The sequence below is a fragment of the Opisthocomus hoazin genome, chromosome 2 (genome assembly GCF_030867145.1).
Source record: "Opisthocomus hoazin isolate bOpiHoa1 chromosome 2, bOpiHoa1.hap1, whole genome shotgun sequence".
NCBI lineage: Eukaryota > Metazoa > Chordata > Aves > Opisthocomiformes > Opisthocomidae > Opisthocomus > Opisthocomus hoazin.
In genome coordinates this window covers 53,917,965-53,934,435 of record NC_134415.1, presented here as the reverse complement: position 1 = coordinate 53,934,435, position 16,471 = coordinate 53,917,965, and the positions used below count along the sequence as shown (strand labels likewise).

Here is a 16,471-nt window from a genome sequence, read left to right as displayed (position 1 = left end):
ACGGGTTTGGTCACCAAGTGGCTTCTTAATTGTTTTTTTAGCAAAAGTTGTTATAGTATCAGTGTATGTGGGGAAGATGTGTGCTGGGTCAGCGAAACCCCTCCCGCAGGTGTCACAGCGCAGCCGTACGATCTCTCCTTCGCCAGCAGGAGAACCCATGGAGCCAACCTCACGGCTCACAGGTCTGCTTGGCAACCCCGAGTGCAAGTACCCCATCACCTACCGGCGTGTCGGGGGCCCAGGCCGGGCCGAGCGGTCTCAGCCCGGGTGTGTTGGCACGCTCCGTCTCGCGGACGGTAACACCTTTCAGGCTTTTGCTCGCTGGAAGAGGTTTTCAACCTGCTCCTGCCATGTTCGCTCACCTAAAGGCTCTTGTCTGAGGTGCGGCTGCTCCGCCGTGGGAAAGGCAGGCGACCTTCGGGAGCTTCCTGCAGGGAAGCTTCCCAGGACATGTCTGAATATTTTTTTACGTAGCAAAGCTTCTAGCGAGAGACTTATTTTTTTTTACCTTGATCAGGCTAAAAAGCACCAAAGCTATCACTCTCCTGCTGCCTCGATTCCTACGAAACCAACTTCGTTACACCGGGACTGGCTTCAGGTCTGGGCGAAGCTGTGGTTTTAGCTGTAAACTGATACGCTGAAAAAGAGAACACGGCCTCAACAGCCTCAGCGATACAGGCAGCAAAACATGCTTGGCAAGAAGGGTGGTTTTGCTTTTCCCAGCTTCCCTGGCCTTGGAAAGCCCCCGACACTGGGCTGTCACAGCCTGGTGTGTCGCAGCCGTCCATGGGCCGGTCTTCCCGCTCATACGAAGCGGGTGCTCCCCGCAGAGCTGATGCCCGTGGCAGCCCTCTGGGGCGGTCGGACACCGTTCCCAGCCCCTGATGCCCAGCGCAGCCTTCGGAGGGGCCCAGAGACTCCATCCACCTCCTCGCAGCAGTGCCCCAGCCACGATCTCTGCTCCAAGCCTGTGGCACCGACAGGCCACAAACCTCCTGCTCCGTGCTGGTGTCCACTTCCCGAGAGCTGAGTGAGTTCCCACCTGTTCGGGTGGGAGTCTGGTAAAATCTGCTGGCGTCCGAAGAACTTCCCTGGTTTGCAGGGAACCGTCGGGGTAGCCGTCAGCACCCACACTTCTGCATCTTCTGCTGTCGGGAACACGCGTTGCAGTGGAACGTGCGGTTAGCAGAGGCTCCTGTTTTGGGGAAGAGTCAGGAGAGGTGAAACTGGAGTGCTTTGTAAACCGGGCTCCGTTCGCGAACGCCCCGTAAAGCAGGGGACTCGCCTCTGGCGTCACCGGGCTGCAGCAGCCTTGGCAGGGTGGGAGACCCTCGAGCCCGCTGCTCGCCCGGTGGTACGCCAAGAGCTGAAACCGGAGCCCAGCCCGTGCTGCTCGCAGCAGCTTCTGGGCACGCAGGTGCTGCCCTTCGGGTGCCACGGCCTCGCCGTCCGGCAGCGCGGGCCGGCCAGCGCTGTGCAAACAAAGCCACCTGCTGCCAGCTAACAAATCAATTCGCTGGCAGCTCGCCGTGCATCCAGCAGGAACGGGTTTCGGCACCACGGAAAGTGCTGACCCTACCCCAAAGGTGACATGATTTCCAAGCCTTGGAGGCGGCTGGTGCGCTGGTGGCTCTCCGTGCGCAGGGGCAGGGATGTCTGCCCGGTTTGCAAACCGCTGGAGCCGTCCTCCTGTCCGAGCACACAAAGAGCCGAACGCGTGGTCTGGAGCGGATTGTTTGCAAGCCGAAAGGGACCGGGGAGATCAATCAGAAGAACCTTGAGGGTCCTGAAAAACGCGGCTCCAACATCATCACCGAGCTGTGGGCGCAGTGCTAGCGAGAAGCCGGGAAGAGCTTTTCCTGTCGGCGGGGTCAGCACCAGCTCCGCCGCTAGCAGAGGAACAGTCTCTGTGACGCCGCTTTGCGGGCGTAATTTTTTAGCAATTTTTTGTGTCAGTGTCGCGGGCGCTCACAGCCGTCCATACAGGAGGTGCAGCCGTCAGCTGCCTCGCTCGGAGGAGTCGCTGGGAAACAGCCACAGGTTCTGGGGCCGGCTGCACTGCAGGAGGCTGCCTGGCCTCGCCGAGCATCACCGGGTTTGTTTCCTGGGCAGGTGGGTGGGAGGAGATGTCCCAGCACCCAGGGTGAGCCCCGAAACGGGCCCGGGACAGGGCTCTTGCTTTGCACCTCAGACCTCTTCACCTGTTTAAAACTCACGTCGCTTTTTAATGAGCTGGCAGGGGGGAAACGGCTCACGGAGCCGCAGGCGTTTCTGCCTGTCCGTCCCCAGCAAGCATGCAGTGATGCATGGTGCCGTGGGGTGCTGTGGGGTGCCAGCGTACCCCCGTCCCGTCACTGCTTGCTGGGGTGCTGGGTGCCGGCGGGGCTGCCACAGCTGCGTGGAGCAGCGAGGTACCTGGGGCACCCCGGCATCTCTCCGTGGTGGGGGGCCAGGGTGCCCGGGCTGCCGATGCGTCGCACAGCGCATTCAAACATCCCAAATCCTTCCATGCAGATAAAAAGCCTCATTATGGCTTTAAATGGTTTTAATTAAATTTAGTTTACAATCCGCATGACAAAGGTTTGCCTCGTGGAAACCTTTGATATGTTAATGGAAAAGAGGGACGCGCCAAGCGAGGCCTTTCCCTTCGCAGGGCTGCCCTGCAGATGAAGGCTCCAGGGCAGGGCACCGGCGGGCTTTTTTTGGAAAAAATCTTATTTAATGTCAGTTCCTGGCTGTAAAGATTCGCAGCATCTAGCGAAGGCGCGAACATCCCGGTAGTATTCTGGCCTCGGCTTCTGATGTTGCTGTTGGCGTGGGTGCAGGCAGGGAGAGCCGGCGATGGGGCAGAGGTGCGCGCGTCGTGGCTGCGATATGGCGGGGGCACGGCTGTGTCATCGGCGTCGCTGGCGTGGGCGAGGCGGCCCCCGCACCGGCGGAGGGGAGCCAGCGCGGGGACGCTTTTCGGAATAGAGCGTCCCGTTACGGTGACTTGGACGTGACTTTTCAGAGCCGCCCACCAGCTCCGGTTGGATCGCCTGTTGCTTTTGGAAAAGAATCGCTGTTTTGAAATGAAAATAAACCCCCTTGCAGCGTTGAAGGCGAGGGAGCACGGTGGCCATGCAGTTCCCTGCCTTGTCTCCTGTGCACCACGTGCCTCACCCCGGGCCTGAGGGCCGCGGCAGTTTTAGACAAACTTCATTTTTTAAGCCTTTTCTCATGCGCCGGGAAGTCGGTTCTCAGCCAGCGGCTGCTGGGCTGCGGGGACGGCCAGGGCAGAGCTGGGTCTCCATGTGGTGGGGCGAGAAGCCGAGCCGCCATTTCATTTGCTGATTTTACAGGTTTTTGTAGGTAAATTAAATGTCTTGCGATAATGGTTCAAAGAAAAAAAACCCCAAACACTGAGGGAAAAGCCAGACATCTGCACAGGGTGGTGACTGGGATCTTGACCCGGAAAATTTTGTTTTAATTATACACACACTCATAAAAGAAATGTATAATACATTATAATTCTACATAAAATAAAAATATAAATTATATTCCTTTTATCCCTATAGGTGTATTTCATAATATGTAGTACTAGTGCAGTGTATATTACACATATCATTATATCAATGTGCAACGTATCGTATATGTTATATCAATGTATATTATAATATACCATATAATATATAACTGGTATATTATAAAATATATATTGCCTGTTGTGTAATGCATATTATAATATATAATATCCAGTACATGATATTATGCATGCATTATATATCATTCTTAATATATTAGCAATATTCAGATAATGAAATAATATTGTCTGGCAGAATTTTTTATTAGCTTTGCGGTTTGATATTATGGAGCACAGGGCACGCGTGCATGATGCACCGCACTGCCGTGTCGGTATGTGTATAGGTGCACATATGTACGCGTGCATAACGCATATGTTAGACACACACGCTAAGCACAATCAGCAATCTGTAGCATTTCATACTGTATTGTGTGCGTTGAATATCCTATGATGTATGTTATATAGGCATTATGCAATATATAGTATCATGTATTATATATTGATTATATAATCTATATTAATCATACCTGGCTGAGACGATTTATATAAATACATTTTTTTCTTATATATTTTTTAAAATAAAAGTACACTGCATCTATATTATGCATACAATATTCTAGTTTATATAGTAATGTGTACATCTATCTAAAGTGAGTACTAGGTATGGGCACATATATGCACATGTATAATGTATATGTAATATATGGTATATTCATAATCTATAATACATATTTTGATAAAATTAATAAATAGATAATAGTTACTAATGTTGATATTATCAAACCAATATTAATGTATGAATTATATAAAATGTATTATAAAGTTCATATAGTATCGTATACTGTATACTATATAACCTATTTTACATTATGTACTTCATAGTGCATAGATTATAGAGCATGGATTAGTTATGCATATTCTGATATACACATTATATCTGTGTATATCCCATGTCTATAATATGTACTGCATCTAGTATACGTATATAGCTATAGGTAATATAAAATACTAGATCTGTAACTAGACACGCTGTAGCAGACAATAGGTGCGACGTGCACCATACGTAGCGCTCGTACGACCACGTAGCACGCTCACGGGCGTAGCAATGGGATGACACACACGGAAACGCGGGGCCCTCAGATGTGCCGGTACAGACCAACACTCGCATCCCGTCCCGCCACCCCGTCGCTGCTCTCGGTGCTGCTGTCCTGCACGTGGCCAGCCGCCTCGGGGCTGACTCCCTGCGGTCAGGGGCACGTGGGGTGCACGTGCCCGTGGCGGTGCCCACCCCCCCGGGGCGCGTGGGTGCTGCACAGCTCGAACCACAATGCCAATTACGCGGGATGGTGCGATTAACACCCTGTGTCAACCGCCCGGCTACCCGCCGTGTGCCCCGAGCACCCCTCGGCCGCAGGGCCTTCGCCGGCGTGGGCCAAGCCCCTCGCTGGGGGCCACAGCGGTGGCTCCTGCAGCTGCCCTGTCCTGCGCGGTTTGCTGAGCCCCGGCCGGGCAAGGGGCTGGTTCCCGGCAGCCTGGGACAGGGATCCTTTGTAGGAAAGATGGGGTCCCGCTCCCTGGTCAGCGTGAAAAGTTATTCTGGCAAATGGAGGAACTCGGGGCTTTAGCTGGAGCGGTCGGGAAGAATGTGACCTTTCTGACTGAAGCGCCTGAAAGCCGTTTAAGCGAGAACTCTTGTCTCTTTTCTGCAAAGGAACAGACAGTTCCAGGCGTCTTCTCCCACCGCCAAACAGTCCCCTCGCGTTCCCACTGCTGCAAGCGGGCGGCAATGCACACGCACCGCTGACACCACAGACCCCCTTCATGTTCTGAAGAAAGGTCTGCACAGAGCAGAAAAATCAGTCAGAAACGCCCGGGGTTTAACGTTCATGCAGAGGGCTCTGCAGGAAGGCGCTGCACGGCTTCACGAGGGAAGCCCGGTCAGCACGCGTTTCTTGCAATGAACGGTAGATAAGTCACGTCTTCTGGGGTTCCATAGCCAAGGATGCTTCGTGGTGGGGGACAGGACAAAAAAAAACCCCGTCCAAACCAGAAGAGAACAGTCTGTAGCCAGGGGATGAGAAGGGCAAGCTGGTTTTTGGCCAGCAGCACCAGTCTGCGGCAGAGGCGGGGGCTGTAGGCACGTGCGCAGGGCTGAGGGTCCGTGAAGGCCCAGCCTGGTGGAGTGGGAATGGCCCCGGCCCACTGGGCAGGAGTGTAAATCCTAAAAATCTTTTCCTGCCTCTCTTGCAGGTGGCCTGCCCTGATCGACAGTGACAAAAGTAAAGACGCTTCGATAAGAACACGAATCTGCAGTCACCTTTTATTCTTCTTCAGAAGAGGTTAAAAAAATCCTCCTATTTTGCCCTGAAGCTGTTCCTTAGACGTATAAAAGCAGCTTTCAGCAGCAGCTTGGCAGGATTCAGCCCAGCAAAATGGCTCGTTCTTTCCCTTTTCGCCCATGGTTGGCGGCAGCCTGTGCAGGGCGAGCCCACCCCCGGGGGTGGCTGGGAGCCGGGGGGGTGCACGCAGCCTTGCTGGGGTTCCAGGGCTCCCCCAGACTGAGGGTACAATCAGGGGAACGTGGGTGTGACAGCGTGGGGTGCCCTTGCTGCAGTCATGCTGTGGCATTAACACTGAAGAGTTTCGCCAGCCAGACCTCGAGTCTGGGAGTGATGGTGCCAGTTACGCTGCCGGCAGCCATTTCTGCGAGCAGTGGGAAGGCAAAACCGGCGCCGGTGACACCGTGTTACCACGCCGCGTACACCAGCTTTGACACAAACGCCTCCGCGGCGTCTGAGCCAGACCTGCGAAGCCAGGACACCCGCAGCAGCCCGACTCTCGCCCAGCGGCCGCAGCTGCTTGAACACAGGCCCCGCCACGCAGGCGCGGGCATGGCCCGGGCACCTCCTGCCTCACACCGCGCGGGTACGTACCTCATTATTGCACTTTTAGACTTTTGTTCTGAGCTAAGATTTATTAAGTTTGTGAGGGGTAACAGAACAGCTTTTTTATCCAGTTCGTTGTACAAAACCACAGCTGAATTTTTACAAATGAGTATTTTTAGGTTTTTTACATCAGGAAAATACTATTTTCATCAGTGTTTAATTCTGCCCTGAATTAGAGATACATATTGCTCTAACGAGAAAAGTCTCCTTTAATTCAGAAGAATGCCTCTGAAATCATTTCAGACCATTTACTGGATAGCTAAGAACAACACAGCCTCACCTATCCAGTCCTGAAAATAATTTAAAATACAAGTTTTATTTTCTAACTTCCTTTACCGACACACAACCAGTAGAAAGCAAAACCAAGCATGAGGCAGAAAATCAAACTGGCAGTCAAACCCCTTAGCAGACGGGGTTCCTTCCCAGCAGGACGGCCACGCTCCCCATGTCCCCACGTGCCAGCCAGGGCCATGCTCGGCGCCGGCAGCTCCAGCTCCTGCTCTGGGCAGCACAGGCGCCCGGCGGCACCTTCGGACCGAGTAACCCACTACTACACAGAGCCCACAGCAAAGTGCCGAGCTGCCTCCGTGCTAGTGGCAATAAAATAGCATTCCCTGTTCACAGGGAAGTCACGGGGCTGGACGCTGACATGCAGACAGACAGACGTTCTTGTTAACATCTACGTAGAAGTGCAAAAAAGAATATGGTGGCCCACCGGTGCATTTTGCTTCACCAAAAACCGAATCCCCTTCACTTCAACCAAATCACATTAAGTTTAGAGGTGTGCATTTGGATGCCGAGTAGCAAAGCAAGCAAAAAGCAACAACACGACCCAGCCCCGAGGAGGGCTAGGAAGGCCGGAGGGGTCTGACAGGGCTTTTGAGAATGGGCAGACACTGATGTTCCAAACACCAACAAAATAAAGTGAACACAGCACTGCCTGCCTCACAGCCATCGCCTCTTCTGGTCCATGCGGGCCAGGAGGGCCCAGCCCCAGGGCTGGCCGCTGCAGCCCCGCAGCAGGCATCGGGTGGACGCTGTTGTGCTGCTGCACGGCTCACAAGTCCCATCACTGTGGTGCATCGGCAGATTTCTGCCATTGGTCTGGCCATCCTCGTTCACACCGATGTCTCAGATTTGTTTGTGTAATACAGCGGGTTTTTTAGCCATAAAAAGTTATCACCCCTAGAAATCTATGAGACACGCAGACTGAAATACATTTCCTATTGAAAAGACAAGATTTGCTTGCCACACAGAGTGCCAGGAGGACACTGCACGTCCTCAAAAGCCTTCCGAATTGTTCTAACTAGCGATGCTTCAAGTTGCAGACTACTGCCCAGATGATGTGAGCAGGCGAGGTCGTTACCTAAGAGGTGTACCATCCAGTTATTCAAACCGTGGTGAAAAGCAGTCGTGGTGAATGTGTGGCATATGCTCTTCAAAAACAAATCTGGTGATTTTTATTACTCTAGTGAGCAGTTCACAGCACGCAGCCACCGCATGCACTACAGCAGATGAGACAGCAGCCCTGCAGGCGGGCACCTGATGGGCGCTACGGAGAGGAGCCCGGTCCTCCGCTCTGCGCTGCTGCACCGGGCACGGCCGAGCGGCGGCTGGAGCATCTTCGGCTTCAGGATTTTACACCACAGGCAGTGACGTACGACCTTGAGCAAGACACCGCGATTAAACTGATTTTAATGGAAGCGCTGCCACTCTGTGAAACGGGCAGTACCCTGCTGACTCTCAGGTAAATGACCTCTTTGATGATTACTAATTCTCAGCTACATGCACGAAACCGGCACTGGACGACCACTGGCAGCGGAAGGGGAGCAGAGGCTGAGCACAGACTGGAAAGCACCTCCGTCACTCACCTGCGCTCCAGAGAAGGGGAGCACTTGTTACCCAGCTAGGCATATCAAAACCTCTATTTGGACAAAATTCCCCAATACACAAGTAAGTGTTGACCGGAATGACTAAAAGCAATGCTCTGAAGTTACACTACATAACTGGTTTCAGTACTGGTTCGTGTCCTCTCGCTGCCACGGCGGTACTTGTGTACAGCTGCTTGGGGAGAAGCGCGTGCTGCCACCAGCCCGAAGCCACACCAGCGGTGAGGGCTCCCATCGCCTTCGTTCTCTTCGTGACAGAAAGGATCGGGTGAAACTTGTGATGGTAACGCGGGCGGTGCCCGATCACCAGCCATGTCTGTCTGCATGCATGAGAACCACGGTCTGACAGAGCAAAACCCCTCGCCCGGCCCCTTCGGTGCACACTCAACCAAAACTGCAAGGTCCACAGAGGCAGTAAATAATTGCTGTTTTAAGGCCCCTTGGGTTCCCTCGGCCGGAGTCGTGCTCCCGCAGCACCTCAGCTGGAAGACTTGCTGAGGGCGCTGGCGGAGCGGCGAAGCTTCGCGGAGGCTCTGCTCTTGGAGGCACGTGGCAGCGTGGGCGAGGTCTGGTCTGCTAACTCTATCCCTATGGCAACAGTAAGGTCAGCGCTGGCGCTGGTGGTGAGGCAGCCTGGAAAACAGAACGCGCAGAGAGAAAAATCACATCAGGGGAGAAACACCCCGCCTGTCTTTGCATCAGAGTAACTGCTTGGCAACATGCAGCCCCTCTCCACCGCCTCTTCCAAATTCATCTTGGGTATCACGCAGGTGAACCTGACATTTATGGCAGAAATCTGGCCCAGGCAGCTGAGGAACCGCCACGCCGTGCTTTCCTGGAGAAATACGGAATGTCTCTTTGCCAGCTTCCACAAAAAGCGAGGAGTGTGAGCGCTGGAGAGCCCCGCCAGCAGCAGCCCTTTCCGGGCCGGGGCGCCGGTTCCCGCAGGCCCTGTTGAGCACCAATGGCTCCGGCAGCCGCCCGCAGCCCGGCACCGCCAGGCACCACAGCGGCCCCACACCGGGGGCGTGGCTGCACCGGTCCTGCTTGCTCAGAGCTCTAACAAAACCCACACAATGCAACTCAAAAAGCGCTTCTTTCAAGTGTGTCATGAATTTTTTTTTGCTGTGCATCACTAAGTGGCTCTTCTGTGTTTAACCTACTCTGGAGAGCTGGAAATGAGTTTCCGTAGCATGAGTGCTTTCCTGAAAGTCTACCTGGAAGGCGTCTTAGCCTCTGGTAAAAACCCAAAAGAATCCAAATTTTTTCTAATTGGTTCCACTACTTAAACAGGACACCAAGTACCTGTTGTTATCGGTGCACTCAGGGCCACCACTGAAGAACTTTCTCTGTGGGCTGGGGAACCTGGACAGCCGCAGTGGTGTCTCCATGTGTTTACGCTTTGTTGTTCAACAACATGAAGTTACATCTCAGTGATTCCCCACAGGCAATTACGACTAGAGGCCAGGACAAAGTGGGTTGTCTGAATGAGAACAGGTGAGGATGCAGCTATTAAGCTACGCAGTAAATGAATAAACTGAGGCGCGTGTGCAACTCCCGCCTCTCCCCGGCGCGCCCCTAATGGTGCTCCGGGGAGGACAGACACGCATGCTGCAACCCAGCCTGGCTCTTGCTGCTGGGGTTCTGACCTGTCCCCAGGCACTCCCCGTCATTTCATCAGCTCCCTTGGGGTCCAGTATTTTTAAACCACGTCACAATTCGAAGTCTTAACACAAAGGTTTTCATTAGAGGCGGGGCAGAGGAGCAGCCTTACACCCAGGTGCTTGTGAGCCCGTGGGGAGAACAGAGGAAGGCTCCGAGCCCACACTGGAGGTGGGGGCCAGCCTCGGCAGCCGTGCGGCCACCTCTGAGCTCCAGACTGATGGCTGTGTTTCGCAGCGCAAACCTCTTTCCAGTTCAGCGAGAAGCTGTCTTTACAGGTTGCGCCTTCACGTGCTGGTGGTGTACGTGACTGACGATTCCGGGGATATCTTTAATACTCCCTTCGGCTTTACGGGACCCGGTGACTCTCAGACATGCAGAAGAACGCAGCCAGGGGCTTGGCTGAAGCTGCCGATGGCTAAGCTGCCCACGGGGCAGTGGTGAGCAGGGACAGGCTCACTCAGGACCGGGGCGAGCCCTGCCCTCGTCAGAGGTGTAGGGAAACGGCCGTGGTTTAGGAAGGCGGGCAGGCTGGCTGCGGGCAAGGTCTCAGCCACGGGGCTCTGCGGGCAGCGAAGCACCCGGCACTCAATTCGCCACCTAAGGACAGGGACCCAAGGTGGCTCAGCTGCGTTTTCAGCAGGCGGCCCGCGTGTCCCTAAGCCCTCATGCCGAACACGACGACCGATCTCACCCCATGGCTGGGAACTGCGGCAGCCCCGCTCTGCGCTCGCGCCGACCCTGCCGCCTCTCGGGAGCAGCGCTCGGCAGCTCCGTGGGGTGTGCTGGGCACAGGCAGCACTGCATTCCCTTTCCTCGCTACAAGGGTTAAAACTTTGTCCTCGTGCTTTAGCTAACTCCAGATATTTTAATGACTCAAAGCAGGGAGCGGAACAATGCTGAGATCCCGTGGAAGCTAAACCCATCCCTCAGCCAGTTTGCAAACCGGCGTTTGCATTTCAAAGGCAGTCTTTACTTACCAGATTTATACTTCGAGACAATTGACTGAAGGGGAAATATGGCATTGAAAAAAGGTGAAAAATGTGACTTAGCACGTAAAGGCATTTTCTGTGAAAAATGTGGAGCTGTCAGTTTTGGATTAAAAACAAAACCTGCGGTGCTGTTCGCGGGGAGAAAAGCGTGGGGGAGGGAAGGGCTGTGAGGGAGGTGTCGTACTTTCCATTCCTGCAGTTACGCAGAATGGCAGATGGTCAAAATAATACAGTTTTCACCAAACGGACAAGCTCAAGCAATATTCATGCAAGCGCTGAACAATGCGTCGGCTGCGCACATGAAAAGCAGGGCGGCTGCGGCAGGCGGGGCGCGGGCCAGGCACACCCCGCTCCGCGCCCGCAGCGCCCGCAGCACCCGCCCGCCTCGGGAGCTGGCACATTCCTTCAGTCCCAACTTTCTTCTGGCGAGTCCTTAGCTATGCAATCAGCCTCGAAGCTCCCCCGAAACCCCCTTGATTGATAGGGACACAGCAGCTGCGGAGTGAGCAAGTAATAACCACAAAAGATAAAGGCTTTCATACAAATATTATAATTCCACTTGCAAGCTGTCTGGCACGAACTCTAATTACTTGGCCGCCTTGCAAGGGGAGCCTGCAACTTTGTTCAGCGACGGGGCTCAGCTGCGCTGGGGAGAGAAGCAGGGCTGCGCACACGCGCCGGCACGCGCCCGGGAAAATCAGTGTCGTGTTTGTGTTGACGCTGGGGTGCCCGTGAGGGGCTTAGTTCTTTTGCTTTTGGCAGCGACATGGAGGAGGGTTTTTCCCTCTCTCGCTGTGTTTGTTTCGGAGGGTGCGCAGGCAACGTGAAATTACAAGTTGTAAAAACCAACCAGCAGCTCCACAATGGTGTCATAAATAAAAAATGTTGATTTCTGACCCGCAGGTAGACTTAAAATGCTTAAAATTTACAACTCAGCCAAACACGTGAAATTTGCAGAAAGGGGGAAAGCCCACCAAAAGCTGCACAGCAACCCTCTCCTGCCAGGCACGCTGGTTTCCGGGCGAGCCCCGCCGCCGAGGTGACGCTGTGCAGCTCCCACGGGCGCTCGCTGCCAGCGGGCCAGAGGTTGCCCCCAGCACATCGCTGGTGGCTGCCCCGTCCCCAGGTGCCCCAGCCACAAGCACACGCGCAAGCAGGCCCAGCCGTGACCAAAGCGATTCCCACCACGGCTGGTGCAGGTGTCGGCCGTGCCCAGCAGCAGCCGCCGGGGCAGGCAGGGAGCACCCCACAGGGCCCGGTGTGTGGGGAGTGGGAGGAGATGGGACGGTGGTGACGGGGACAGGCAGAGACAGACTCGGAGAGCCCCAGAGCCACCGCGGCCGCATGCTGAGCACAGGAGGAGGAGGAGGAGGAGAAGAGCTGTTAGTGATGGAGCACAACGCCAGCAGCAGCGGGGCTTGTGGGAAGCATCGCTCTTACCTGCGGCAATTACTGTAACGAGACCATTACATATTCTAATCTAAAGGGAGAGAACACAAAATCATATAAATACAGGAACAGCACACGCGTTGCGCTCGCGCGAAGGTTGGGCCGGCTGCTCGTGGGCGCCCAGCGCAGCCGAAACCGGCCGCAGGCGTCACGGCAAACTCGGCACATGGTGGGCACCGGTTGCAGGGGCAATGGACAACAGAAAGTTCACCTCAGTACCTTTAGGGACCTGGAGAGAAACGGGTACCCATGGGCTTTTTCCTTGCCCCTGCTGGTCTGTTGATTGAAAAAACAGAGGGAGGAGATGTTGGCAAAAGCTGGAACACGCAATCATCTCCCCCCAGCTTTTGCCAGACCTGCCGACAAGGTACCGTGGGACACCAGCTACGCTTCCCACACGGCTAGTGGTCTCACAATTTCAAACTGGGTAGAATTTGAGGCTTCAGAGAGACCTAAACCACTATTACACTGTAGGCAGGTTAAAAAACCCCAGAAACTGGACAACATACGTATCACTGGGCCACATAAACTTCCCGCAAATGGGAAGTCCCTTGTGTGTGCAAAACCACACCGCGGGCAGCCACACGCCTGCACGCAAACAAGGCGCATGCGAACGACGGATCAGAGGCCTCAGCGGTCTCCTACAGGTACAAATGCTTTATGGTGATGAAGGCTTAAGCTTTTAAAATGTGTTCCTTGCAGGAGGGGATTAAAAATTCAGTTAGTAATGCAGCTAAAAATACACTTTAGATGAAGAGTTATCTTTTGGAAAGCTAGAGATAGATCGCTTATTTTATTTTAAATCTACTGAACAGAACAAATGGGGTTTCTCATACGCCACCAGGGCACGTGCTCTAGGGAAAAAAGATCTTTCAGCAATTTCTCTTCTCTGTGTGAAGCAGATGAACACTCCTGAAAGCAAAGTCAGTCCCTCTCCCCACTTTTCAGCATATACACAAGCACAGCAATACTGGTACTGATGATGGTGGAGCATCTTCCCGGCTTTGCTAGGGAAAAAACAGGCAGGACCGCTGCTGGGACAAGAGCGCAATGCAGTGCTGTCGTCGTGCAGCTGAACTGCTGCGGGGGCCGACTCCTCACCAAAACTGGCTGCACCCTCCTCAGGGACACCACACGCAGAAAGCCAAAACTAAAAGCCTCTTCCGTCAGCTCCCTCACACGTGCGGTAACGTGAGAGGTTTTTTTCTCCCTCCCCCCCCATTGCCACAGCCTTGTCCTTCTCCCTCGCTGCCCTCGCTAACCTGCAAGGAACTGATTTGACAAACTAAGCACAAGGCCATTGCTCGCTCTTGGTAGGTGTTTCTATCGTATGAGAAAAAGTCTTAATGTGTAACCCAAGTATGTAAAGATGGATTACAACATCGTGCGTGATAATTAAGGATTTTGAAGCTTTATGCTTGAGAAGACCCATGAAGTTCTCGCACAGGCCATGACCTAGCCCCCCCCCCCAATTAACCTATCAGCCATGACAGGTCTGTGGAAATCTTTGTTTTCCTTCCCAGTAAATGTGAAGGTAACAAAATTCCAGAGAGAATCATAGCAGTAAATCCGCTTAGCATTTTGACATGCTCTGCTTTCCACGCACAAGGACATGGCTGAAAATACAATGTAAGCAGCGTCCTCAGCCTGCATGTTCAGGGAGTGTATAGAAATTATCATTCGATAAAGCAGCGGCTGTGTTCACGCAAAACCACAGACATTCAGTGGTCTGAAATGCAGACACAGCAACCAACTGCGTTAAGGATGCAGGAGATCAAACCACTGGAACTGCACTTACACCACGCGGCCCTTGGGCGACTGGTCGTGCTTGGTATGAGCTGTTAAAATATTTCCTATTTTGTTACGGGTGACAGCTGTTTTAAAGCTGCACTGAGCTCTTTCATTTATCTTCTGTCTTTGAGCAAACCCCGAAGGCTCCGTGGTTCGGCCTCAGCAGCGGCAGAGGGGATCCCCTGGAAGAACAGGCGGGTGTTCTGGCTGGAGGCCACCGAAGGCTGGCAGCTGGGCGATGGCATGGAACATCACTTGTCCGTTCTACTCAGAGACTCTTTCTATCAGCTGAATTTACACAGCCGCCTGTCCCCCCACACCCATGAAAGTGCTGCAGAAGGAAGGAGGACGCTTGAGCTGGCTGCCCCAAGTGTGCGCCAGCAGCACGGCCTCCGGCCGGAGGGGGATGAAGGCTGCTCTTCGGGAGGCCTGGGGGACGAGGCTCCTCTTTGGAAGGCGTGGGGGACAAGGCTCAGCCCTACGGAGCCAGTGCCGTGAAGGCCAGGCTGTGCTCACAGCGCCAGCAGAAGTCAGGGGCAGTTTCTGTACCTGCCTCCCCTGACCAGATCGGACCCTGAGTGAGGCGCTGCAACAGCCGGAAGAAACACTGGTAGATGAGGAGGTTTGCTCCACTGTTGTTTGGTTATGAAAAATATAAAAAGCAGTACCCTGAAAAGCTGTAAGTGAAGCGGTAAGAAGAATCTGAAACTGCAGGGTAACGAAAGACGGAAACAACCCTAAAAAAAGCACTCCCAGCTCCCAGCACAAGTGATGAGCACTTGACACCATCACGTACTCAGCGTTGATTGTTTTAGAGATCTGGAAATAAACCCTAAATGTACACATCAGAGTTCTAATTAGTCGTGACTTGGCGCAGCTGCTAATTACTTCTGCACTGGTCAGCCAGCCAGAGGGACCACAGCAAGTGTTAGTGGTTATTTCTCGTTTGCATGCAGGGATACAACACGCAGCGCAGCCTTAAACCCGCGGCCAGAGGCTCCTGGCCGGGCGCTGGCAGCCGGACGGCACTGCATGCACGGGTTCTCTCCTCCGCCGCGGCTGCAGGGCTGACGTGCATCAGTGCAGAGGAAAAATGCAAAGGGGCCACATTGCCTGGAGCTTTCTCGCGAGCTGACAGCTCGAGCAGCTGGAGCTGTCACCCGGCAGAAGAGAGAGGCCTGTCAAGCTAATATTTTTTCCCATCCCGGCGCTGATTGCTAGGGAGGAAGCCGTCCCTTGGCATCTCCTCTCCCGGAGATCGTAGCTGGGAGAGCTCCCTCTGAGACAATCAATTAAACGGAAAAAAGAAAGGGCCCAGGCTGAGAGCCCTGATGTTGCTCTCACACCCTCTGCGCGGTGAATCCTGAGGTTACACTGGGCTTGAGGGAGAAGCACCCCGGCACTTATGCAGCCTCAAGGGCACAGGTCCAGGCCGTACGCCCTCATAGGTGGTGGCCAAAGGGAAAAACTGCCCTGCACCCAAAGCAGTCTGCGACTGCTTTGCAAGGAGCTGCAAAGTAGCGATGCAACTTGGTTACCGTTCTGCACGGACTCCTACACTTCTGAACCAGGCCTGGTTGTGCTGGTGTACGCTTACATCAGACTGCTCAAGTCAGAGGAGCTATAGGGGGTACAGAGCTGATGTCACTTAGCGATTTACTATGACTTTGCCCTATTTAATAATAGCCTATTTCTAACCCTTACAGGGATGCCAAGAATTTTACTAATTCAAGAAAGCATTTCTCTTTCATGAAAAAATACAAACTATCACACTGTCTACATGCATAACCTTTGACTTTTTGAAAACACAAAGGGTCTGACCAAGGCACGGGAGCAGTCCCATGGTGTACTGAGGATGGAGGAGCTTCCTTTTTATTCCTTCGTACATAACTACCAGCAAGGTGCTTGAACTCTTCAGACTGCTAAATGCATGAGTAGATTAATTAATTACGGAAGACACCACAGCCTGGAAAAGATTTTCACTCACTGCCTGAGTCCAAAGGGAGAAAAATGGTGTTTCCAATTTCTAGTGTTGTCTTTGCGACTCTAACAAGTGCTCCTGTGGGAAGAGGGATGTACTTCCACTCGGTCATTGCTTCATCATTCAGCAAACTTCTTATTGTGTTTATAGCGTCCACAGAAATCACTGCGATTTCTCAGTTTTGTCAGTGGACCAGAACT

General features: G+C 53.5%; 2 protein-coding genes across 8 annotated transcripts in view; one reads left to right on the top strand and one right to left on the bottom strand.

Moving 5' to 3' along the window:
- The window catches only part of CFAP61 (cilia and flagella associated protein 61), a 119,461-nt gene extending 113,586 nt beyond the window's left edge, over nt 1–5,875 (top strand). For both annotated transcript variants that reach the window (XM_075413688.1, XM_075413687.1), the window contains one exon: nt 5,813–5,875. In XM_075413688.1, coding sequence (XP_075269803.1) covers nt 5,813–5,826 — 14 coding nt within the window. In that variant the 3' untranslated portion in view covers nt 5,827–5,875. The remainder of the gene's footprint in view (nt 1–5,812) is intronic.
- Nucleotides 5,876–6,448: 573 nt separating this feature from the next.
- The window catches only part of RALGAPA2 (Ral GTPase activating protein catalytic subunit alpha 2), a 138,266-nt gene continuing 128,243 nt past the window's right edge, over nt 6,449–16,471 (bottom strand). For 3 of the 6 annotated variants that reach the window (XM_075413681.1, XM_075413684.1, XM_075413685.1), the window contains 3 exons: nt 12,719–12,775; nt 12,491–12,530; nt 8,984–9,029 (listed from right to left, as the gene is read on the bottom strand). In XM_075413681.1, coding sequence (XP_075269796.1) covers nt 12,526–12,530; nt 12,719–12,775 — 62 coding nt within the window. In that variant the 3' untranslated portion in view covers nt 8,984–9,029; nt 12,491–12,525. Of the gene's footprint in view, nt 9,030–12,490; nt 12,531–12,718; nt 12,776–16,471 lie in introns of those variants that run through there. The other 3 variants (XM_075413682.1, XM_075413686.1, XR_012763142.1) reach the window with 3 other exon arrangements.